Consider the following 25,143-nt stretch of genomic DNA (forward strand, 5'->3'; position numbering starts at 1 on the left):
AGAATCATAGAGTTGGAAGGGGCCATACAGGCCATCTAGTCCAACCCCCTGCTCAACGCAGGATCAGCCCTAAGCATCCTAAAGCATCCAAGAAAAGTGTGTATCCAACCTTTGCTTGAAGACTGCCAGTGAGGGGGAGCTCCCCACCTCCTTAGGCAGCCTATTCCACTGCTGAACTACTCTGACTGTGAAAAACCTTTTCCTGATATCTAGCCTATATCGTTGTACTCGTAGTTGAAACCCATTACTGCATGTCCTCTCCTCTGCAACCAACAGAAACAGCATCCTGCCCTCCTCCAAGTGACAACCTTTCAAATACTTAAAGAGGGCTATCATGTCCCCCCTCAACCTCCTTTTCTCCAGGCTGAACATTCCCAAGTCCCTCAACCTATCTTCATAGGGCTTGGATCATCTTCGTCGCTCTCCTCTGTACCCTTTCAATTTTATCTACATCCTTCTTGAAGTGAGGCCTCCAGAACTGCACACAGTACTCCAGGTGTGGTCTGACCAGTGCCGTATACACTGGGACTATGACATCTTGTGATTTTGATGTGAGATGCCCCTGTTGATACAGCCCAAAATGGCATTTGCCTTTTTTACCGCTGCATCACACTGCCTGCTCATGTTTAGTTTACAATCCACAAGTACCCCAAGGTCTCATTCACACACAGTGTTACCTAGAAGCGTATCCCCCATCCAGTAGGAATGCTTTTCATTTTTCTGACCCAGATGCAGAACTTTACACTTTATTAAATTGCATCTTGTTCTCATTTGCCCATTTTTCCATTGTGTTCAGATCTCGTTGAACTCTGTCTCTATCTTCCGGAGTATTTGCCAGTCCTCCCAATTTGGTGTCATCTGCAAACTTAATGACTTTATTTCTTGGATGCTTGCTACACTCTGATGCTAGCTACATGTCCTGTGGGACTGACTTAAAAGTGAAGGGTGGTAAAACAGAAAATTCCACAGAAGTACAGGGACAGAAGACGTACATCCTTAGGTATAATACTGAAACTCTGTACTTTCCCTGGGTTGGATAAGGAGGGTCTTTTAATGTAAGTACAGGAATCCCAGCAGTGTCCTGCTGGATTGGAGCAGCGATCCATCTCCCCACGCATCCTGTTTCACGCAGTGGCTGACTGGGTGACCTCGAGGGCCAAATAACAGGACACAGCGGTGATGTTGCTTTCTAGCATATATTCAGAACTCTACTGCTTCTGCTTATGGAGGTTCCCTTCAGCTACCAGGGCAAGTAGCCGCTGATAGACCTTTTCTCCATAATTCTATCCAATCTCTCACTCACTCACTCACTTAGTCACTCACTCTGCCGCCCCTCACTATGACATCTCAGGGTAGTGACTGTAAAGCCATCTATGCTAAGTTGCCTTTACCACGTCTCCTGGGAGGGATACTCACAATTTAAGTGCTCACTGAGTTAAGTATTTCCTTTTGTCTGTCCTGTCATCTTCTCTGGGTGCCTCCAAGTTCCCATGTATTGGGAGAGAGATAAATCCTCTTAGCCACCTTCTCCACCCCGTGCCTAATTAGGGTCTCTGGTAGGAAGCAGTTCACTGAAATCCTCTGTTACATGGGCAGTCAAACTGTGGTGGTCCAGAAGTCCATGGACTACAATTCCCATGAGCCTCTGCCAGCATTCTCATGGTCATTGTAGTGCATGGACATCTGGAGAGCCACCCTTTGGCCACCCGTGCTCTATTAGAAGAGCCAGTTGTACTAATCGATCCTGGCAACTGAGGGGTTGTTGTTTGCAGCCATCCCAGGCAAACGGTCAGGAAAGAAACCCTTGGATCTTGATGGCTTCAATAGACCTCTGCTCTAACCCATCAGCAACTACTCCTGAGTCCGGCTTCCTGAACAGCCTCAACACAGGAAAATCCACAGGAAGAGGGCCGGGGTGGAGACCCACTGCCCTGCTGCAAGGGCTGACTGTGGGGAAAGATTAAGGGGCAGTTTCAGCCCTCGGCGACACCTTCAAAATGGTCTGTTTTCAAAAATGAAAAAGGGACTTTAATTACTGACTCATCCCCGTGAGTTAAAAATGTGACACTTTCCAACGTTTTAGCTGGAAGCCGGAACGGCCATCCAGAATTTAATATTGGTGTTTGAAAAATATGCCCTCGTCTGGGGATAATTTAAGGGCCTGCCTACCCCACCCCTGGCCCTCCTTCTGAGTTACTGCACAGCAGATGCCTTCCATCTGGGAAACCACAGCTTCATTGTAGGAGGGAGGAGAAGGAACGGGAGATTTCCGTCTGAAAAGACACGGGTTATGCTCTGGATAAAGGAAAGTGGGCACTGAGGCCAGGCATTTTAATTTCTTCTGACCCAGATTCCCCCCCCCCTTTTGAATCCAGGATTAATTTGCTCTGCTCATTATGAAGGAATCCGTATAAAATTGACATTGAACTTATTATCTTTCAAGACAGTGACGACAACAATATCCCTTTTTTCCTCCTCCTTGTGTACATTTCAGATTAGGTCTTTTGAGATCCACATAAAATACACGATCTATGTTATAAGGGGGGTGGGGTGGGAGAATATCTATTCAAATATTGAGACTGGATGACATTCAAAGTTGCAGCTGCCGATACATTCCAAGGTGGACGTGGGCCCAGCTGCGACCTTGTATGTCCCAGAAGAATCCGAGAAGGAAGATGTGAGGCCCCTGAAGCAGCAGTCAGTGGGGCAAGGAGGGACGTTTGCACCCCAGTCAAGCCTTGCACTGGAGGGTCTTAGCCCCTCTCCATGCCTTATTCTCGGGCATTCTGGGAACCCTTCAGGGCTCAAGCAGACGACCCTGTTCCCAGGTCCACCGTGGTGATGCTTCTACCACAGGGATGCCTTGGCCCTGGGCACCCTGCGAGTTTGGGTTCTTGAAAATGGTGTGTGGGGAATACAGAAGCCCCCCCCCAATGCTGGGGTCTTTATCGGGGCAGGGCCCACATGGCATTACTAAACAGGTGGAATTTCATCCCCAAAATGGCAGAGGCATTGTCAAGGTGGACACCCTAGTCTCCTAGATTCAAGGATGGCACTCTGACACTGTAGTGGGTGGAGCTCACCCATCTCTAGGTACAGCCCACGTTGAACTCTCCCCCCCCCCCCAAGGGTGACTGAGACCCTGGACTTTCTCTCCATTGTCCGTTCTTGGCAGACCCACCGGCTCCCAACCATCCAGCCTCCACGGGGACTCCTATGCAATGACCATTTCTCCAAACCTCTTTGCCCCTTCAATGCCGGTATATTTCCTTCCCAAGTGATGGATAAGCTGCAGTGTCAGCATGTGCCTATAATTATCTTTATGTCCTCAGGGAAAAGGTGTCTTCCTCTCACCTGCTTTCATCTAATTAAGATGCACACCCGGAAGGCCAGCTTCAAAGCTTACTTGCCTTTTAAATCCAAATGGGCAGGTGGCATCCAGCTGACCTCCCCTGCTCGAGTGGCCAAGGGAACTAGAGGAAACAGGGTTCCTTTGAAAAGAGGGGCTTTAGCTTATGTGAAGACCGGCTGCCCGCCAAAGCTGCTTGCCCCCCATCCCGTCTCTGAGCTGAGTCACCTTTCAAAGTCTTGGGTCTCATCTCTGAAACAGAAAAGCTAGAAGTGCCTTCACTTTTCATTTTCTTCAAGGCCTGTTCCCCCTGAGGCTTTGATGCCTCTTGTGTTTTGCACATCCTAATTTTTGCAGTGCGACAACATCCCGGAGGTCTACATGTTCTGCAGCGTCACTGATCCAGACCTCTGAAATTTCACCAAGTATGCCGAGAGGGAGAGAATGGGGGCCCACTTGCTCTTAGACCCCCCCCCCCGAACACAGTGGTGCTGAGCAGAATCGGATCCCTGCATCTTGTCCAAGCAGGGGATTTCATCCCTAAAATGGCAGCAAGGGTCCCGTGGCAGGCTCTGGGACATTGTCACGTCTACCTGGGCTCTGAGCGGCATAGCTCTCTCTGCAGCTTGATTTGATACCAGATTGTGACTTGCTGTTACCGAATGACCAGACAATGGAAGACAGGCAAAGACGGCAAGAAGGAAATCTACACAGGGAGACAAGAATTCCCAAATAACAAAATCCTTGACCTGGATAGCCCAGGCCGACCCGATCCCGTCAGGTCTCGGAAGCTAAGCAAGGTGGGCCCTGAGTAATACTTGGATGGGAGACCATGGAAACCCAGGGCTGCGACACAGAGGCAGGCACTGGCAAACCACGTCTGAACATCTCTTGCCTTGACAACCCTATGGCAGAGGTGGCCAAACCGTAGCTCTCCATGGACTTCAGTTCCCATGAGCCCCTGCCAGCATGCTGGAGTCCATGGACATGTGGAGAGCTAGAGATTGGCCACCCTGCCCTTTGGGGTTATCATAAGTTGGCTGCAGCTTGATGGCAACCATCCTTTTCCCCCAACAAAATCTCCCTATAACTACAAGCTATGTTGAAGAAACAGGAGTCTCATGGTATCCTAAAAACAGACGGGTATTTTTATTCCAGCATAAATTTGCAGAAAAGAGCCCGTGTGGTGTAGTCGTTAGGAGCGGTGGACTCTAATCTGGGGAACCAGGTTCGATTCCTCACTCTTCCTCCACATGCAGCCAGCTGGGGGACTGGGGGCCAATCACCGTTCTCCTAGAGCTGTTCTCACAGAAGAGTTACTTGAGAGCTCTCTCAGCTCCACCTCCCTCATGGGGTGTCTCTTGTGGGGAGAGGAAGGGAAAAGTGTTTGGAAGCAGCTTTGGGACTTCCTTGGGCAGTGAAAAGCGGGGTATAAATAACAAGCTCTTCCTCAGATGTGGATCTTCCCCCAACCCTTTCCACCTGCCCAGAGTCTCTTGTCTGCATAGCAGGCATCCACCCAGGGCATCTCATGAGGCGGGTTCTACTCCACATGCTGCCGTTCAGTTTTGCTGGTCTTTAGGGGGCTGTATGCAAACTTAAATGGACTCCGGGGAATGGTAGAGGACAGGAAGGCCTGGAGGATCATAGTCCATGGGGGCACGATGGGTTGGACATGACTTCGCAACTAACAACAAGGGGGCTGTAAGATTCCTGTGGATCTTTGTGGCAAGAGACCATAGAATCATAGAATCATAGAGTTGGAAGGGGCCATACAGGCCATCTAGTCCAACCCGCTGCTCAACGCAGGATCAGCCCAAAGCATCCTAAAGTGTGTATCCAACCTTTGCTTGAAGACTGCCAGTGAGGGGGAGCTCACCACCTCCTTAGGCAGCCTATTCCATTGCTGAACTACTCTGATTTTTTTCCTGATCTCTAGCCTATATCGTTGTACTTGAAGTTTAAACCCATTACTGCGCGTCCTCTCCTCTGCAGCCAACAGAAACAGCATTCTGCCCTCCTCCAAGTGACAACCTTTCAATCCTCGTCGCTCTCCTCTGTACCCTTTCAATTTTATCAATTTTATCTTGAAGTGAGGCCTCCAGAACTGCACACAGTACTCCAGGTGTGGTCTGACCAGTGCCGTATACAATGGGACTATGACATCTTGTGATTTTGATGTGATGCCTCTGTTGATACAGCCCAAAATGGCATTCGCACAGGTGCCTGGCAAATCTGAGCAGGGCAATAACTCCCATGAGACCATTTCATGCAAACAAACAACACCCCCCACCCCCCACCCACAACTACAAAACCAGAGAAAAGCAAGGGTGCCAAGTGACATCCTATCCCTTGAACCGGGCGTAGTCAACCTGCGGCCCTCCAGATGTCCACAGACTCCAATTCCCAGGAGCCCCTGCCAGCGTTTACTCCCCCCTGCCTCTTTGCTGCCCACTCTGTTTGCTAAGGAGCACGACAAGGATTCTCTCTGCAGTATTTGGAAGACACAAAGAGTCGGGGGTGGGGGTGGGCCTCGAAAAGGATCAAGTGGAAGAAACTCTGCCTCCCTTGGGTGGCCGGGATCCTGAGCAGCCACCTCCGATCTCTGGGCTGCAGCCCGGCAACCACAAACAGGAGGCCTTTCGACTGGGTCCCTGCCTGCTTCAACAAGCACCTTTCCCTAGCCGTGGCTGTACGTTTCATTTAGCTTAATTTGGTTAAAAGAGGGCTGCTTATTTACAGTTATTTTCCTATCATCCCGGGACAGCTCTCATGAATCAGGCGTCCATTCCGGGCCCCACCCTGTTCCGTTCCCCGTTAGGTATGTGTCAGCGGCAGGTTTTCACCTCTGCAAAGCCTTTGGAATTGCTCCCCCCACTCCCCCCCCCCCCGCTTGGGAGGACGATCTTTGCAGGCGCGTCCTGTGATGGCCCCTTTCATCGCTAGCAACGGAGCCCGACAGCTCCCCATTCCCCGCACTAGGCTAGGCTGCCCGGCTGCCCCCTCGCTGCGCTCCACGCCCGCTGCAACGCCTTTCCAGAAACAATATTTGTGAAGATGTATGTCAAAAAAAGAAGCGGCAAACTAGAAAAAGGAAACGCCTTCTCAGCTAATGCATCCCAGCGCATAATGCGCGTCTTTTATCCCCTGCGGCGCCGTGCTTGTTTGGACCCAGGGAAAGAGGAGTGTCTCATCCTACGGCTGAAAAGGCCCAGCCCGTCCACCTCCTTGGCAAAATCAAAGTCGGCCACCTTTTGACGGCCCATAATTACCTCTGTTGAGGGACGCTGAGCTGTTGATGTCGCCGGTGATGAAGGAGGACTCGGACTGTTTCCGGACCGTGTCATTCCACATCCGGCGGATCCGACTCTGAAGGGGCACAAGAGGAAAGAGCGTCAGCGGTGGCATCCCTCCTCCTCGCCTCCCTCGAGGGAGCATCCTGGGGCATCTCCGGGGCACAGGGGGCACCGCACGAGTGCTGCTTCCGGTCTGCCTTTCCCTGCCTGGGCACAGGACCAGGGTCGCCAACATTTTGAGCCTGTGGGGAGCCGCTGGGGAGGGGTATCGTGTGCCATGCCTAAACAGTGCCAAACTCAAAATGGCTTTAGCGGGAAGTGGGACTGCACAGAATACTTTCCTTCTCACACCTCCTGGGAAGAGAGAAGTGGAGCCACACACCGACTGAAGAAAGCTTACCAGTCCCGATGCTCCAGCGGAAAATGGCTTGGTTTGAATACGGGCAACCAAAAAACAAGCCCCGCCTTCCAACGTCCTTCCCACTTTCTGGGAAGCTTGGCAGGCACCAAGGGAGGTCCTGCTGGGCACCATGTTGGGTGACTCTGCCCTTAATTCTCAAGGGTCCAGTTTGGGAGCATGCACGTACCCCACGCCCTGCTGCATCAGACCATCTAACCAGCATCCTGTTTCCAAGGGGGGACAGTCAGACACTTCCAAGAGCAGCAAGAAGGCAACAGGACTCTGATTAGATTAGATTTCTTGTCGTATGGCTCCAAGCCAGCTACCAAACTCACACAACTTCCAAAATCACTTCTAAACAGGATTCTGCTGGGTGCTTCTGCAAATCCTGATCCACCCAGAGATTGCGCCACTTGTACCAAACACCTATGCAAGATCTGGCCAGGCCCGGGGATATGGGCTGCACATGCAAGGAGGTGGTGCGCCAGAAAACCCACTGCTGCATTGCGACTCCAAACCCAAACCCAAACAGACGTGGAGAAGGTGCTGGGGACCTACAAATGTGGCTACCACCAAGGAGAGGGGGCTTTGAGGCTTAGGGAGGGGATTGGATGAGGAGCATGGGGACAGAAATCCTAGAGGGACACGCACTCCTTGGCTTCTAGTTGCATTTGCAAAATCCATCCATCTCCGCCTGGTCTGCTTGCTGGATGGGGCCGGCATGTCTCCCCGGATCTGCTGTGATTATCAACTCGGTTGTGTAAGAGCCCTGCTGTGTGCGATTGATGCCACGCTTTCGGGTTGGCTTGGATCGGACATGAAAACACAGCAACGAAACGGGAAGGGCTCTGCACAGGACCTGAGCGGAGAGCGGGTCACTCCATCCCACACAAGGCCTAACCGGTGTGTCCTGCAAGGTGTAAACTGGCCCATGTTTCAAAGAGAGAGAAGCTGCAGAGCTGCCTCTGTCCATCCACTGGCCGGCTGGTAAACTTCCTTCCTCACAGGACACCGGTCACCGTCCCCATCATGTTATTTCTCTACTGAAAACATGGCCACCATTTTCTTCCGTATGTCTGTTACTTGTGGCTGTAATGGGAGAACAGCAAAGCTGTCTGGGAAAGGAGCAAGCCCGACTTCTCAACTATTCAGGCTGTGAGCTCATCCTGGGGAAAGGGGAATGGCCTTGATGGCTCAGGCCAAAGGTCCACTAAGTCCCATGTTCTCGTCATCAGAGAGGGGCCTCCCCACAGCGAGGCCTCAGGGGTGTCCCTGGAATGCCAACTTCCTGCACCGATTTCTACCTTTTCCTCCAGCAGATAATGTAAGAACAACAGAATGGACGGATTGATGAGAAAGGAAATGATTATAATCTTCTAACTGATCATTCAGTTATGGACATTTCTTTCTTCTCCGTATAAAGCTGGGGTGGCCAAACTGTGCCTCTCCAGATGTCCATGGACTACAATTCCTAGGGGCTCATGGGAATTGTAGTCCATGGAGGTCTGGGGAGCCAAAGATTGGCCATCCCTGGTATAAAGAACAGCTGCTTGCTGGGCTGTGTGACATTTTACCTCCAAAGGAAGACAGGAGGGCTGGTGGGAGGCTGTGCGGAGGAGAAATGGTTGACAGAACGCCGTTCAGACAGGCTGGGAGTCACTTTAACTTCACATTTCTGAGAGCACCGTGCTTGGTATAGACGAGGGCCCTAAGGAGCTGGGCGTTCAGGAATGTGCTGTGCTTCATGTAAGCCTGAAGGCTGCGTCCTGATCATGTGACCCTTGCCACGGCAGAGGATGAGGTCAGGCCTCCAGGGCTAGCCTGGAGACTTTGGGGGTGGACCTGGAGGGGACTCTGAGGGCGTGGAAATCATGGCATTGGCCCAGGGCTGCAGCAAGCCCTCCAACCCCTATAGAGGGTTGTGCGCTTTGGTTAGGCCGCCTCGGCAATCACCGATGCCCAAGGCAGCCTGCACCGCTGTGTGGAGAGGAGCGGCAGCAGCACACCCGCCAGGGCCTGTGCCACCCCTGCCCCTTATCTCTGTGCCAGGCTGCTGGCCTCCCACACGTCCCTTCGGCTGTCGGTGATCGCCGGGGTGGCCAAACCTGTTATGAGCCTCTGCATAGTTTTGGGAAAGGTCAGAGCACACAGACCCAGCTCAGAGAGGCTCCCATCAGCTCCAGGAGCCCGGGGCAGGAGACAGGGCCTCTTTACACCCCGTGTAATTCCATCCACTGAGTGGGTGTTCTCCCCTGCCTCTCAGGCAGGCTGGAAACCACACAGTCCTGCAAAGTGGCATTGATTCAACAAAAGATCAGCTGCTCTTGTGAGATGAACTGTTTTCAAATCCAATTGAAGAATGAATCAATCGGGGTTAGAACCTTATCTAGGAAAAGTAATACTGAGATTTTTTTTTTAAAAAACCCAACTACCTGATGTTTTGCAATAGAGAACTTAAAAAAATAGAAATATATAGTCAGCTGTGGACATGCTCCTAGGATATATTTCGATATTTGGAAACATGGAAACAACTTCTCATGCGCCAGCCCATTTTATGTGCATGACAGTGGTAAAGAGGACTAGCGATGCTATGTAATATGACAGACATTTTATGGACCTACATCTTGGCAATGCCAAAAAGAGGAAAGCAGGTTTCCCCCTCTGCACATGCTTCATAGCCCAGAAATACTTTATAGTCGAGAAATGTGGGCAGCAGATTAATGCTGATTACAGCTCCAGTTAGATCCCTTCCTATTTTGGGTTGCCCTAAAGAAAGAACAACCTCATTATGGAGAATTTATTTCATACATGGTTCCCCAAGCCAGAATAATTTATACAAAATGCGGTAGAACCGTAGTTTCACCCACACTGGCGGAACAGGGAAACAAATGGCCTGGGTAAGCTACTGTGTATAAACTTACTAATTATAATGTCAGGGTAGAAGGAGGAGGCCAAGGATGAAATCCATTTGGTCGGAAGTGGGCTGAATTTGAGCTGGTCTTGGAAAGTGAGGCTCATCAGTTTACATGTTTCTATCATATGGACTTTAGGGCACCCAGTCAAATATTTTGGACAGCCATACTCTGCTTTTTATAAAAATGTGAATCTATGTTGTAGCCCGGACTCTGGTTTTCGTAGCATGAAGCCACCCTGTTTTGAATACAGAAGGTCCAGTTAAGGCAAAAGTTGCAGGATTAGAGTAGCCAGGCCCCTCTGAACAGCCCGGGGTGGGGTGTGTTATCGGAAGCAGGGAGAAACCTATAGCATATCAGCAACACGCCTACGTTACAGCAAAATGACAGATCTATCTATCTATCTATCTATCTATCTATCTATCTATCTATCTATCTATCTATCTATCTATCTATCTATCTATCTATCTATCTATCTATCTATCTATCTATTTGGACATGGTAAGATAGACAGAGTAAAGTGATTTCACTCTTAGAGTAGGCCTTTTTTAGCCTTGTTTGTTGCACAAGTGTCCAGCCGACCGCAGGGGGCCTTGGGATCTGAGAAGAGCTTCTAAAAAGGCTGTGGTTCCCCCACCCCAAGAAGGTTGAGCAAGGCTGTTATCCAGGATGCTCTCTTTCGAAACACTTTTCATGAGATGGGTTTGGACTCCTTCTCAGGGGCAGAGCCACGTGGCCCGTCCTTTCTTTTCCTGAACGAAAGACAAGCACAGCAGGCCTGCTGGACTCTCCAAGCCTGCTGTGAGGCCGGGAGAAGCATTTGGGCCGTCTCTGTTCCCTCCTGCTGCTGCTGCTGCTTCTGCCTGCCCCCAGCAGCTCCAGTCTACCTGCAGACATTCCTCGGCTTGCATCTTGTTATGAATTAACAGCGTTGCCTCGGCAACAACGCAGACCGCAAACGGTTTTCCCGGGAACTTAATGGTTACACCCTGCATGTTTTAGTTCAAAATATAATTGGTGGAGTGTCAGATATAATTACATCTATTAGCAATACAGAGTAAATTTGTGTTCTATTGATTAAGTAGTAAACTGCTCCATTTTATATGAACTGCTCATCGTAAATCTGCGTCTGTGCCCGACTGAATAAGGAGCTAAACCTGGCACTATAAACGAATAATGGAGCCTGGGAACGCTCTCAATAACTCAAGAGTAAATAAAGCGAAAGGCAAGGTTTTCCTAGAGGAATACGTGGTTCCCCGGCTGCTGTAGAAGCAAGAGCAGAGGAGAAAAATATGATTGAGGAAACGGGGGGCATCGTTTTAAGGGAAGGCGAGAGTTCCCGGCAGCCTCAGAAGGGACGGTTTAAGCCCACGGACAGGAGGCTGATCCCGGCAGGTCCTCCCCTGATCAAAACAAGGGCAGGTTAAGATATTCGTAACAGCCCTTTTCTGCATCCCAAGGATCATGCCAGCCCACCCCTGTTAATACACAATTTATTTAGGGGAATTTACACGTTACCTCTCTAGAGCCCTGTTCAGTTCTCCACGTGCTGCAGAATGTTTTCATTTATTCGATAGAATTATTCAGATTTAAAAGTGAAGAGAATGTTTCTAGATATTTTAGGAAAAGGTGACTGGCCTCCGTGGAATGGCAGGATATGTGCTACGGCAGGAGTGGCCAAACTGTGGATGGCCAGATGCCTATGGACTACAATACCCATGAGGCCCTGCCAGATGCATCTGCTCTTGCTTGGAGGTTTAAGTCCAAATACTCAAGAGGGGGTTGCTTAGGACTGGCAACTTAGACTACTTACATTTCCCCCACTGGCCAAAAATAAAGCGCCCCAAATCTTACGATAAGATTGTGGTATCCCATTTAGAGACTTATCTTAAAAATAGGGACAGCTCAGCTGAGTCCCTGGAGAGGGTGTTTTGTAAAATATTAATTAACGAATGCAGTCCTTTGTTCTGAGATTCAAATGCCAGTTCATGCTTCTGCTCTCAAAAGAGGACGGAGGCCTTGTCCCCAAAAGGAGATTGCAGTTTAAATTTGGACAGAAAAAGAGACAAAGGCCGTTTCCGCATTCTCCGCTTACTGCCCATTCTTATTGAATTCCAGTGGGCATTCTTTTAATCTGAATCCTGCTCCTGCGTCTTTTTAAAAAAATCTGATTTTCTCCTGGGTATTGTGGCGTATGGGGTCTGCTCCCCAATGAGAAAAAAAATGTTGCTGTGCTGATTTTATTTTTAGGGCCACATGGTCAGCCTCTCCTGATTGGTCAGTTTCAGGAAGGGAATGTTTTTTGAAATTGTACAGAGAAATACTCCCAGCTGCATTTACGGTCGTGTAGCCAGCTTGCTGAAAGTTTCTTCTTCTGCTGTCAGTACTGTTAGGCAGTTGCTTTTTTAAAATGCAAACGCTGTGAAGTCTATTGACCTGGCGCACCTTCGCTAATGTCCTCCCTGCTCCCAAAACAGTGCAGGAGGGAGCCAGAGGCAGCTGAGCTGGGCAGAAAGATCTTGGCAGACTTCCCCTCTGTTTCCAGAGGAATAGCCCACTTGGGGAGACCCCCAGCCAAGACCAAGGAGCCAAGGACTTGATGGCCACGTGGCACCAAAAAAGATAAATCACTGCAACATTCACTTTTTCTCCTTGGGATCTTCACCGTCGGCTAAAAGAAAGGGGCAAAACTGCAGCACGAGCACTTAACCCTCCACCCCTGAGATGTAGCAGACGGGAAATGAATTGAGTGCTGAAGGGAGCAGAATCCATGCCGGAGGGAAAAGAAAACCCAATGCACCTGCAAAGGGAAAATGAGCTGGCATACAGAAGGGAAAAACACACCCGTTGGGAATGCATGGTAAAAACGATGGAACACATCGGTGCATAAATGATCTTGATAGGCTCGAGAAGTGGGCTAAACTGAATAAAATGAAATTCAGTAGTGACAAATGTAAAGTTCTGCATTTAGGTAGGAAAAACCAAATACCTGACCCTCTACCATCTAGCAGCTAAATGCACCTGTGCCAAACAGGGCAAGCTCTATGCCGCCTTTCTCGACCTGCAAGCTGCCTTCGATTCCATCCCTAGAACTCGACTTTGGAAAAAACTATCTGACATGGGAATGGATTCCAGACTTCCGTACCTCATTCGTAACCTCCACACAAATACTGGCTGCTGAATCCGCAGTGCCAGGGATGGGAAACTTTCCGAGAGAATACCTGCCAACAAAGGTGTTAAACAGGGCTGTGTTTTAGCCCCATATCTATTCAAACTTTATGTATCCGATCTGGCTGAAAATTATACGGGAATCCGTTGCCACGCCCCAACGCTGGGAAACTCTCCTTTTGTACGCGGACGATGCGGTCCTCCTTTCTTGTACTAAGGTTGACCTAAAAACCCTTCTTCAAACTTTCTCAAGCCATTGCAATCAAAATCAACACTGGATCAACTTCACCAAATCTAAAATAGCTGTATTTTCAAAATCCAGAAAGCTCACCAAGTGGAAAATAAATGAATATATTTCATCGAGCAAGTGCACCATTTTAAATACTTAGGAGCCCATTTCCACCACTCTTTGAAATGGACCCTACATTGGAACCAAACATCAACCTGCACAAATCTCAAGGCAAATGCAATAGCGAGATTTTACTTCTCTAAGGGAGGCCAAAATTTCCCTGCCGCTATTAAGTTTTTTCAAACTATGCTGATCCCAAAGGTTTTCTGTAGCATACCAGTATGGGGTATAGACCTCCGTGTAGGAGTAGAGAGGCTGCAATCTGCCTTCCTTCGTCGATTATTGGGTCTCCCCAAATGCATTTCTGCCTCCACAATATATTTGGTGACTGGCGTCAACCAATTGGCCTCTCCAGCCTGGCTCCGCATCTTTAAATACTGGCTCCGCCTGAACTTTAGAGCCCCAGCTGGGAGCTTAGTCTGTCTTATGTTGTCTGATATGTTTCTATCACCCTGGTTTGTGAAGATTAACATCAAACTACAATCTTTAGGCCTGTCTATGAAATCTTGGAAAACCTTGAAGAGAGCCAAGCTTACAACACCATCAGGCAACGAATCTTGGACATTGACGATCAGAACACTATTGCCGGAGCACGAAGAACATGCTCTCCCATCTTTTTTGATATCTGTCCCTCAGCTAGAAGGATCCCGGAGTACTTTACATCTTTAAAATTGTCTTCCCTGAAGCCATTTTTAATGCTAGCAAGGCTAAACCTTCTAGCAACGGCAGTGATTAAAGGTCAATATGCTAAAATCCGATTTCCCTTCACGGAAAATTTGCTCTCACACAGACTCGTTGAGTTGCACTAGACTGAGACACAATTGTTTAGTTCTCCCATGTCCTCCGTCAATGACAGTGCAAATGAAACCAAGCATTTCCCCTGTTCTCCTGATGTACCTAAGCAAATACAGGGCGATGTTCGTTTGCTGGAAACCCATTCTTCAGTTCTGAAGAAAGAAACTTTAATTATTAGCTCAGTGATGCTCTGAGATATTGAAATGAATTTTAATTATTAAGACAGAGCAGATTAACTGTTTTGGCACAGTGACAAGCTTGCTCGGATTCTGTTCAAGCTACTTTCTTTACCTGTGAGCCTGTGGAGTATCTTCCAGGAGTTCGTGCTCCAGATGTTTTTCCTGAGCCGATGGAGCTCTCTGTACTTTTCCCACTACAGCAATGTGTACGCAGGCATTTCCCATATTCTTTACGTACCTAAGTAATTAAACGGCAACATTCATTAGTGAGAAACCCATTCTTTGGCTCTGCAAGCGGATACTGGTGTGCGTGCACATATCGGCTGCCGCCTGGGTATACCTGTTAAAATTGGCAATTTTATGCTTTAAGACACGTTTATGACTTTGTAGGGGAACGCTTGAGGCTATTCTTTTGCTGATCACTCCAGACCTCAGCAATCGCCCAGGCACGTCAAAGCAATGCAAAAATAAAATGGTCATGCGGTTTACGACTGAAAATCGATACCGCTTTAAGATTTATATGATCTGCTGCTTGGATAAATTTTTTGCTTTTTGGCAAGAGTGTAAGAAAAGTCACAGACACACAGAAGTGTACGCAGTTTGGGTTTTTTTAGAGGGGAAAACCACAGCACTATAACTCACATTTTGCCTTCAATGGCCGCGCACTTCCAGGCTGCAAGCCTTCTTGTAGAAGGAGGGCCCTACAGCCCACCTGCGTAACTGACAGCATCCCCCTCAGGACCCATGCACCTGCCCTCTGAAGGCAATGGAGTTAGAAGGGCTGAACACAGCATCGGACGGCATCGCCAGAGGCCTTGGCATCGCTACGTTCAGTAGGATGTCTGGAACGGAAGAGGAGCCTGGTCCACAGACGTGAGCACGGGCGAAAAGCAATCTCCCCAAATAAGGCCGTAATCACCGAGAGACTTGTCTTTCCTCAGCTGTGCTCTGGGAAATTTGGATTGTGCACCAGCAGCCATCATGTTCTGTCATCTGCCAGGGGTGATTCCTTTTTTTTGGGGGGTGGGGGGTGGGAGCACGGAAGCCAACCCATGCTGTAATTTTTTTCACTGTGCTTACAGTGTGCAAAAAGTGCCCCTCCCCCTATTAAAGACATGCATGATTGAACATTTTGGTTTGGATTGAATGTTCGGGTTTTGTTTGACCTGCCTCTCCCTGGCCATTGTCCCCCCCCCCCCCGCTTTCCATTATTCAAGGCCATTCCTTCTTTTATGTCTCAAATGCTGACTCTGCTGTATTGTGCTGCCTCCTGGCAGGGGCCTTCTGGTTCAGTTATTCCAATCCCCCTGCTCAGTGCAGGAAATCCAAAGTCAATTAACTGTGCGCTGTCCTATTAACGCTTCCCCCCATTCAACAGACTCTGAGAAGAACAGCTGGGAATTGCTCCACAAACCTCCTACTTCCCTTCCGCAGCCTCATGGCCCTACTTGGCCTGGTCCCGGCAGAGTCCTGTTGCAACCCAGGGGGTCAGGACCTCTGAGAAGGAAGGGACCCGTCTCTGGAGAGCCGCCTTTTGTTCCGTGAGAAGATGGGGGTTGAGATAGACTCCTAGAATCCTAGAGTGGGAAGGGGCCACACAGGCCATCTAGTCCAACCCCCTGCTCAATGCAGGATCAGCCTAATTCCAGGGGAAAACATAGTGGAAGAAATGCATATAACAAGAAGGGAGAGTTATAGACAGAAGTATGGTCAGATGCTATTGCTCTCAGCATCGCACCACTAAAGATCCGTCTGGAATTGAACCCAAACAAACAGTAACTTTTGTAAGCTAAGCTTGTTTTCTCTCTTTGCTTCTGGAATCTGCTAAACATTCTGATTGTGCCACATGTTCATTTACCGCCCACACTTGACCTATAAGTAGGGACTGGCAACTCCCACTGCATTGTGCCCACGGAAGCTTTTGCCATGAATCAGACCTCAATGGTCATAAAGGTGTCACTGGACCCAGACCTTGCTCTGCTGCTTCAGACCAGCCTGGCTACCAACAGCGTACCAGTGGCCCAGAGTGCCAGACTTGATGGGGCCACACAAGGCTCTGTCAAGCCCCTGCAGGTGGTGGGAGCTGCCCGCCCTGACTGGCCCATGCCTGACACCCACCCACCAGCAGGCATGAACTGAGGGAGGGGGACATCAGGCAGTAGGGAGGGGGCTCAGGGGTGAACGTTGCTCTGTGGAGGCCCTGCCCCCACCCAGTGTCACCCAGCTCCACCCACCCAGTTGCTCTGGGCATTGGATAGGGTAGGTACACCACTGATGGCAACCCACTTCAACCTAGCCTCATTGGGTGCCAGGAAGATCCAGATGTTCATACAGCAAACCAGAGAAGGACTCCCCAGCAGGAGCACCCTGGGAAGTGAAAATGACCCAGGCTCAAGCCAAGAGGAATGACTCTTGTGGCGCTACCAGCCACTGCTGCAGGGGTCAGTGGGGTCAGCGGCACCAACGCAGGGTCTTGGCCCTGTTCTTGCCTCTAGGGCAGTGACCCACCAGGAAACTCCCCTGCATATTGAATGGTCAATGCCACCCCCTCCCCACCCCCAATCAAGAAGCCACAGATGGAGAAGAAGCACCACTCAGCCGCATTCAGAGGGAGGAAGAGCTAGAAGGGAAGGATTAGGACCGAGAGGGATTGGGACCCGGCAGCCGACCGGTCATTGAACGAAGGATTTCCCTCCTCTTGTCTGTTTTGTGTAGGGTTGCCAGGTCCAGGTGGGGAAATTCCTGGGCATTTGGGGGAGGGGGGAGGTTCGCGGAGGAGAAAGACCTCAGCAGGGTTCAAGACCATAGGCCAATGGTGGCTCTCTAGATGTCCATGAGCAGGGGCCCATGGGAATTGTAGTCCATGGACATCCGGAGAGACACGGTTGGCCACCCCTGCTATAGAATCCACCCTCCCAAGCTGCCATTTTCTCCTGGGAGATAATCTCTGTCGTCTGGAGATGAGCTGGAATGGCGAGAGATGTCCGGGCCCCACCTGTGGGTTGCCAGCCCCAGTATTGCCCCAGGCAACAAGGCACCACTCTCAACTCCCCTGTTCCGTTCAGGAGAAAGCTGCCTTTGGGAAACCGGAAGGAATCAGCACAGGGGGGCAAACCGTCACAACGGCAGCGTTGGAACAAAAGCAAAGCTCAGCATGACCAAAGTTCGTGCAGAAGAAGCCTGAAAACGCAGAGCTGGAATCGGAGAAGTCAGCACCTGCCCTCCCCACCCCAAATTAACGAGAGATGTTAATTATGACACAAAGCGATTCTGCGGGTGTCTAAGGAGAGCTGCTGAGGCAGCAGGCCGGGCTGGTCCACAATCAAGCAAAGCGCCTGGAAGGCCTTTCAACTCGGGAAGCGAGCGCTTGCAAGACGACGCCAGAAGGAAAGACGGGACGCCCGGCCCCTGCTGGGCTTCAGTTGTCTCGAGGAAAAGGAAGAGAAATAACTTGCAGAATCAGCGTGGAAGAGGAAGGCGGGGAGGAAGCTGGGGGGAGAACAATGAGAAAGCAGGAACGAGTCCTTCTTGGGAAACTCTCCTTGCGTGAAAGGGTCTTCAGAGTCGTCAGCCAAGCTCCACAAGAAATCCCAAAGAAGTTCTTTCAGATTGGAAACCTTTCCTCGCCCCCCATGGAAGGGAAAGTGACGGAGATTAGTCTGTTTCCTCCTCTTTGGCCCAAACAGCATGCTGGGCCCAGGAGGGATCACTGCTAGGAGGCAGGGCCAGGATTTGGAATGGAGCCTGCCAAGCTTCGGGCTGATCCTGCCTTGAGCAGGGGGGTGGACTAGATGGCCTGCATGGCCCCTTCCCACTCTAGGATTCTAGGAGTCTAAGATCCACTTGAAAAAGGAGAAAAGCAGGTTAGAAAGTGATCGTGGGAAGCAGGTTCACACCTAGAAAAGGGGTGCCAAGCAAGAGTGATGAGCAAATTCAAGATCAATTGGGAGATGAAGACAAGCACTGACCCTGCGGATATGGTCCCCGAGTTGGCCAAGGTTCAACAGTTTCATAAGTGTCTTGGATGTAGTGAGTTAATAACGGAGAGAATGAAAAGGAATTTGTCAGTGCTAAAGAAGATTCTTGTTTTTTATATCCCACTTTTCTCTGCTGGAAGAAGTCTCAAAGTGGCTTCCAATCACCTTCCTTTTCCCCACAACAGACACCCTGTGAGGGAGGGGAGGCTGAGGGAGCCCTGAGATTACTGAAGAAGAAGAAGAAGAAGAAGAAGAAGAAGAAGAAGAAGAAGAAGAAGAAGAAGATGAAGAGTTGGTTCTTACATGCCGCTTTTCTCTACCCGAAGGAGGCTCAAAGCGGCTTTCAGTCACCTTCCCTTTCCTCCCCCCACAACAGACACCCTGTGAGGGAGGGGAGGCTGAGAGAGCCCTGAGAGTACTGAAGAAGAAGAAGAAGAGTTGGTTCTTAGATGCCGCTTTTCTCTACCAGAAGGAGTCTCAAAGCAGCTTCCAATCACCTTCCCTTTCCTCTCCCCACAACAGATACCCTGTGAGGTCAAATCCTAGAGTTGGAAGTGACCTCCAGGACTATTTCGTCCAACCCCCTGAAAAATGCAGGAAATTCACAACTGCCTGTCCACCCAATGGACACAATGCATGGAGCATTCACCACAAAGAGGAAAAAAGACTCAACCCCAATCCTCAGCCTGTAGGGTTGCCAATTTCTAGGTGGTAGCTGGAGAACACCTGGGGGTTACAAGTGACTTCCTGGGGACAGAGTTGAGTTCCCCTGGAGAAAATGGCTGTTTTGGAGCACGGACTCCAGGGCATTCCTTCCTTCCTTCCTTCCTTCCTTCCTTCCTTCCTTCCTTCCTTCCTTCCTTCCTTCCTTCCTTCCTTCCTTCCTTCCTTCCTTCCTTCCTTCCTTCCTTCCTTCCTTCCTTCCTTCCTTCCTTCCTTCCTTCCTTCCTTCCTTCCTTCCTTGAAGTCTTCCCCACTTCAAGCTCTGCCCTTCTCAAAACCTCCCCGTATTTCCCAACCGGAGCTGGCAATCCTGACAGCATCTATTGTTATGCTATAGAAGTTGCAACTGTTAATAAAGCACCTCGCGTGTTGCATGAAATTTAGCAGATATACCCTGCTTTTGGTTGTGATGTGGACATGGACATGGCCAACTGAACATCTCTTGCCTTGACCACTCCCACATGGGTTGTCATGCATCAACTTTCCACCCCCCACCCTCACTTTTTGGATGGACCAGCTAAAAATCAAGCGTCACCCTTTTTCTCTGGGGATCCGAAGCATGAAGAGTCCAGGCTCCTCAGAGCTTGGAAGTGAAGCCGGGCCGTCCATGCTGAGCCCTTGGCTGAGAGGCCACCCAGGAAGCCCGGCTCTTCTATGAGGAAGCAGCCCTGGATTATCAGTGGGGGTTGGGGTCACCCCTTGAGCCACTGCTTCATTTTGATTGGAACATTTTGGAGCCTCCAGGTCACTTCAGACCGATCCTTGTGTCCCAAGCCGGCAGCGTCCTTGGAGTTGTGAAGGCCACTTGCCTTGAAACTTCATTCTTCTCCTCCTCGGTTAATTAAACCTTGCCTGGGCAAATTGAGTACACCTCTGACGAGCATAATTAATACCTCCGTGGTTCAGGGTCATTTTCCGAGGGAATTAAAACATGTGCCTTTATTGGAAACACCCTCACTGGATAAAAAAGACCGCCTCTGGCAGAAGGGATGAACACGGTGGTGGCACAGGAAGCGAAGAAGAACCTGGATGAGGACTCTTCCCTCGACTGTGTGGGTGAGGACAGGCTGGTATCTGGCATCTGCATAAGCACATCTAGGGTCAGGAAAGGTGGCCACTCCTGCCACTACATCTTTGACCAAACTGCTTGGGAACATCCCAGCCGGACTTCTGATGGCCTTGCCATTGTGGCCGTTTGGTTCTGGTCACCTCATTAGATCATCCTCATGGCCCAGCCCTGGGACATCAAAGAGTTTTGTGACTGTATCTGTGGGGTGCTTCTTTGTTCGTCAGCCTCATTGCAGGCCTGACCTCCATCCCTAAGGAGCCGGTCTTTCTGGACAAAGGAAAAATAATTATCTAGAGAAGAGAGACTCCCTGGACTGTGCTTGTCTCCCAGCCATGGGGGGGGGGGCACAAGGATCAGAGAGGGGTTTTTCCTTTGAACTCTGCTTTTTTAAACTTGACTTCTACTGTTGTAGCCTTAAGCTACACCTTTCTGGTGTGATTCCTTTGGCTCTCCACATCCAGTGGGACCCACAGAAGGGGCAGTTTGAGTTTAGGCTCTACCCCTGGGGTAGGAGAGGTGACCAAAACACCCCCACAGTTTTCAGTTGGATTTCTGACCTGGCTGTGGGATGGTCAGAGCTTTGGCAGCAGCAGTGGGAGATCTCTGGCTGAAGTTGGGGAGGGGAAGAATTCCTTTGAGCAGAAGCTCTCCACGCAGTCTGACTGACTCATTTGGAATAAGGACTTCCGGTGGGCATCAGTTTTCCTCCTCAGATCAGTGACAGGGGTCCCCCTCCCCCCCCCAGGTTCTTTACAGAAGAAGAAGAGTTGGTTTTTATACCCCACTTTTCACGGCCGGAAGAGATCAAGCAGTTTGCAATCACCTCTCCCCACAACAAATACCCAGTGAGGTAGGTGAGGCTGAGAGAGCTTTGACAGGACTGTTCGGTCAGAACAGCTCTATCAGGACTGTGACAAGCCCAAGGTCACCCAGCTGGCTGCATGTGGAGGAGCAGGGAATCAAACTTGGCTCACCAGATTAGAAGCCACCACTCTTAACTGGTACACTATGCTGGTGTAGGAAGGGACATCTCTATAAAATTAAAAATTAGTGACAGCCTGACTCTCACAAGGTATGTGAAAAACAAACCTGCTCTGGGCATCTTGAGAGAGTTTCTAGAGAGAGATTTCAGGCTTGATTTCTGCTGTGAAGTTGCAGCTGAATTATGGTGACCCTGTGGGGTTTTACTGATTTTTATTTATGATGTGATGTGTTACATATTTGTTACCCGCTCTCTCTCCACAGACTCAGGGCAGTTTGCTATTGCCTGCCTCCACATCATGGCCCTGGCATGCCTTGGTGGTCTCCCATCCAAATGCTGAGCAGGGAGGAGGCCGGGTCACCTGGCTCTCCAAGTCCAGACTCATTTGATCTAGAACCTCATCCTTTTTCTTCTTGGGGGGCCACGGTATCTGGAAAACTCTCCTCCAACACCCACTCCAAAATTTCCAGTGGATCAACTACCTTCATGTTAGCTCTTTCCAATGTCCAGTTTTTACTCCCAACACAGTCCTGGGGAGGTCCAGTGGTTTAGAGCAGCAGCTTCTAATCTGGTGAGCCGGGTTTGATTCCCTGCTCCTCCACATGCAGCCAGCTGGGTAACTTTGGGCTCGCCTCAGCACTGCTAAAGCTCTCTCAGCTCCACTAACCTCGCAGGGTGTCTGCTGTAGGGAGAGGAAAGGAAAGCAATTGTAAGCCGCTTTGAGGCTTCTTCGGGCAGTGAAAGTGGGGTATAAAAAACAACTCTTCTTTGTAACCAACAGCACATTGCAGGAGAAGAGCCCCCCCCCCCATTCCCATACAGAGACCAAAGCAGGGTCAGTCTTGCTGAGGAGGAAAACTTTACGGGACACTGAAGTGCAGACAACTGCTCCCCCCCCCCCCCCCGCTGTGCTGGAGCCAGTTATGCTTCAAACCGAAATGCACCAAAGAGGAGGGCCTGAATCAGACTGCCGTGTGCCCCACCGCCCCTTCTGTTCCTGTGCTAAGCAGCCCTTCCTGTTGAGGCAAACACTTGAAGGGACGAGGAAGCAGAGTCGGTGGGATGGTGGCCGGTGGAGAGGAAAGCTCATGAGTGGCCGGCCGGCCTGCCTGGATTCTGTAGAGCTGGAGGTGCCAGGGGGATCTGAGCAGCTCAGCTTTCCTGTGACACTGAAAACCGTAACTGGGAAAATCACGAGAAAAGCACGAGAACTCTCCTCGCGCACGCCCCTCAGAGCCCCTCCTCCCCTCAGAGCCCCTCCTCCCCTCAGAGCCCTTCCTCGGTACCGGCAAGGCAAAACAGGGGCCCAGTGGCCGCTTCAAGACCAACGCCACTAATTCCAGCGTCTGACGAGGGGGGCTTGCCCTCGAAAGCTCACGCCTTGAATAAACCTTTGTTGGCTGATTTCATTCCAGCGTTAACCTTCATGAGTCCAACTCAGAGACATACTCTGAGTCATGAAGACGAGGGCTGGAAGGACCCTTGTCAGTTTTTCGGAGGCCCCTGGGCTTCCGTTTCATGCGGCTAAAGCAGAGGCAGGCGGCTGCCCTGCTGGAATGGCCACTAGTCTCCCGTATCCAGCACTCTGCAGTGCCAAGCTGGACCTGTGAATGGAGCCTCCACAGGAACCTCCAGACGAGATCGAGGTCTTCCAGGGGAGTGGGGAGCATGCAATCTATCCCTCTTGGTTTTGCTGTTGCATAGCGTTGCCAGCCTCCAGGTGGTGGCTGGAGGTCTCCTGGGATTACAACTGAGGCAACAGAGACCTGGAGAAATGGGCTCCTTAGGAAGATGGACTGTGGGGCATTAACCCCTCTGAACTCCCTCCTCTCCTCAAATCCTGCCCACCTCAGGGTCCACCTCTCAAATCACCAGGTATTTCTCAAAGGAGACCTGGCAACCCTACAATGCAACCTGCTCCCCCCACCCTTCCTTCCTTCCTTCCTTCCTTCCTTCCTTCCTTCCTTCCTTCCTTCCTTCCTTCCTTCCTTCCTCTTTCTCTATTTCCTTCCTTCCTTCCTTCCTTCCTTCCTTCCTTCCTTCCTTCCTTCCTTCCTTCCTTCCTTCCTTCCTTCCTTCCTTCCTCTTTCTCTATTTCCTTCCTTCCTTCCTTCCTTCCTTCCTTCCTTCCTTCCTTCCTTCCTTCCTTCCTTCCTTCCTTCCTTCCTCTAAAGGCCAGCCGTTCCCATAACGGGATCTTCTCCAAGAGAACTTAGATATTTGAGGAATACGAAACATTGAGCAGCAACGTCTGACCACAGGATATTCTCCTCGAAAACGGGGATGAGGGCAAGCAATTCCCTTTCTCTCCATTGCATTGATGCAATTGAAATCTGCCTGGCCAAACACCTAAACCAGGGGCGGCCACCCCTGTCCTAAACTATTCCCGTTCAACACAGCACAAGCACACAACTGCAAGTTGACACTGACCCAGGTTAGTTGTTTGAGCTTTTATAAGCATCTCTTATGGCTCCAACCAGGGGTGCGGCAGAAGAAGAGCACCCACCAATCCACAAGTGAAGTGATAATTCTGCTCTGACAAAAAACCCGAAGGGCAAGTACTTGCAGGCACAGCCGAAAACAAACAAGCCGGCCCCGGGGAGTCTGACTGTGGACATTACATCACTTAGCCTGTCTGCCCACACTCCATTTCTTGCACACAAATGATGCAGAGATCTTCTTAGCTTGGGCGTGGCCGGCCTTCTTCTTCTAATTGCCTGCAGGGGCTCATGGCAACTGTAGTCCATGGACATTTGGAGAGCCACCTTTAGCTGAGGTTTCCCTCTGCAGGGTGTTCAGGGTATGTGGCAAACATTTAATTCCTCTCGCAGGGCTCTGAAGGGCACGGTGTCCGGCCAGCCGGGTTTAATCAGGAGGACTTCCTCATGCGATCACGCATTCCCATTCTCCTCGCCTCGGGGCAAACATGTTTTCTGCAGAGATGCCTTGGATTTATATTTGTTTCTTCGTGCCTTGGGGAAATCTACACAATGTGTGATTGAATATCACAGATGAGAACAGGATCTTCCGGTGTGGTTTTCACAAGGCTATTTTTCCCCTTCGGCTTGAGGAGGCCTTGTGCACATTCCGCCCTGGCACTTACACCTCGCGTGTGCCTGCATGTGTGAGTCCAGCTTGGCTCCGGCGGGGCAGGCCCTCCTAATGAGTAAGCAGCACTTCCTGTCTAGAATCGGTACCGCTCACGGTACCTGCCTTGGCCTCTCATGGTCTCTTAACCTGACCAGTTTTTTTGTTTAGTATCTATAGTTTATTCTCACCACCCCCTTCTGTATAAATAACGGATAGAAATAATATTAGAATGAAAACCTGACATTTCAGAAAACAGCTCTACCGTTCCTTTGGGTGAGGCAAATTGATTGGTGAGAATGAGAGCTTCTAGTAATTAAATGATAACCCTGCTGTCAAGAGTGTTTGCGGAGTGAATGAAAATCCAGGCTTGGCGTTTCCATCTGGATAAGTAGGAAAGTACGGAACAAAACTGAAGAGAAAGTCGAAAGTGAAAAGGAAGTTAAGCAGAGGATTGGAGTGTGGTGATGGGGGTCAGTTGGTCACAGAGCCAGATAATGTATCAGCTGCTGACATTTTGGGATAATACGGAGGCAATCAAAACACCCCAGAAGGCATCCCATATGCCACTGCACTGGTGCAAGGTATTTTTTTTGATGTGGAACACATCTTCTAGCATGCCCTCTGAAACGGATGTGATTAGGGATGTGACGTGCATAGTCCCGCCTCAGGAAGTGTGCCAGAAGAGGCGGGGGGGGGGGAGGCTGGTAGAGGAGGCCAAGGCTGTGGCTGAGGCCACAAGAGGTAAGAAGAGGGGGACGTGGGAGGGAGGATGGAGTCTGGGTGTGTGTCTGATAGAGGGGGGAGGAACCAGGGATTAGATCAGGGAAGTGAGTGGTAAGGGGGGGGGGCAAGGG

The 25,143-nt window shown here is 50.2% G+C and overlaps 1 protein-coding gene across 16 annotated transcripts in view; it reads right to left on the bottom strand.

Moving 5' to 3' along the window:
- ADGRL3 (adhesion G protein-coupled receptor L3) overlaps nt 1-25,143 on the bottom strand; it is an 808,020-nt gene that overhangs the window by 52,976 nt on the left and 729,901 nt on the right. For all 16 annotated transcript variants that reach the window (XM_077346366.1, XM_077346369.1, XM_077346357.1 and 13 more), the window contains 2 exons: nt 14,561-14,686; nt 6,622-6,718 (listed from right to left, as the gene is read on the bottom strand). In XM_077346366.1, coding sequence (XP_077202481.1) covers nt 6,622-6,718; nt 14,561-14,686 — 223 coding nt within the window. The remainder of the gene's footprint in view (nt 1-6,621; nt 6,719-14,560; nt 14,687-25,143) is intronic.

This window comes from Paroedura picta, chromosome 7 (assembly GCF_049243985.1).
Source record: "Paroedura picta isolate Pp20150507F chromosome 7, Ppicta_v3.0, whole genome shotgun sequence".
Lineage (NCBI taxonomy): Eukaryota > Metazoa > Chordata > Lepidosauria > Squamata > Gekkonidae > Paroedura > Paroedura picta.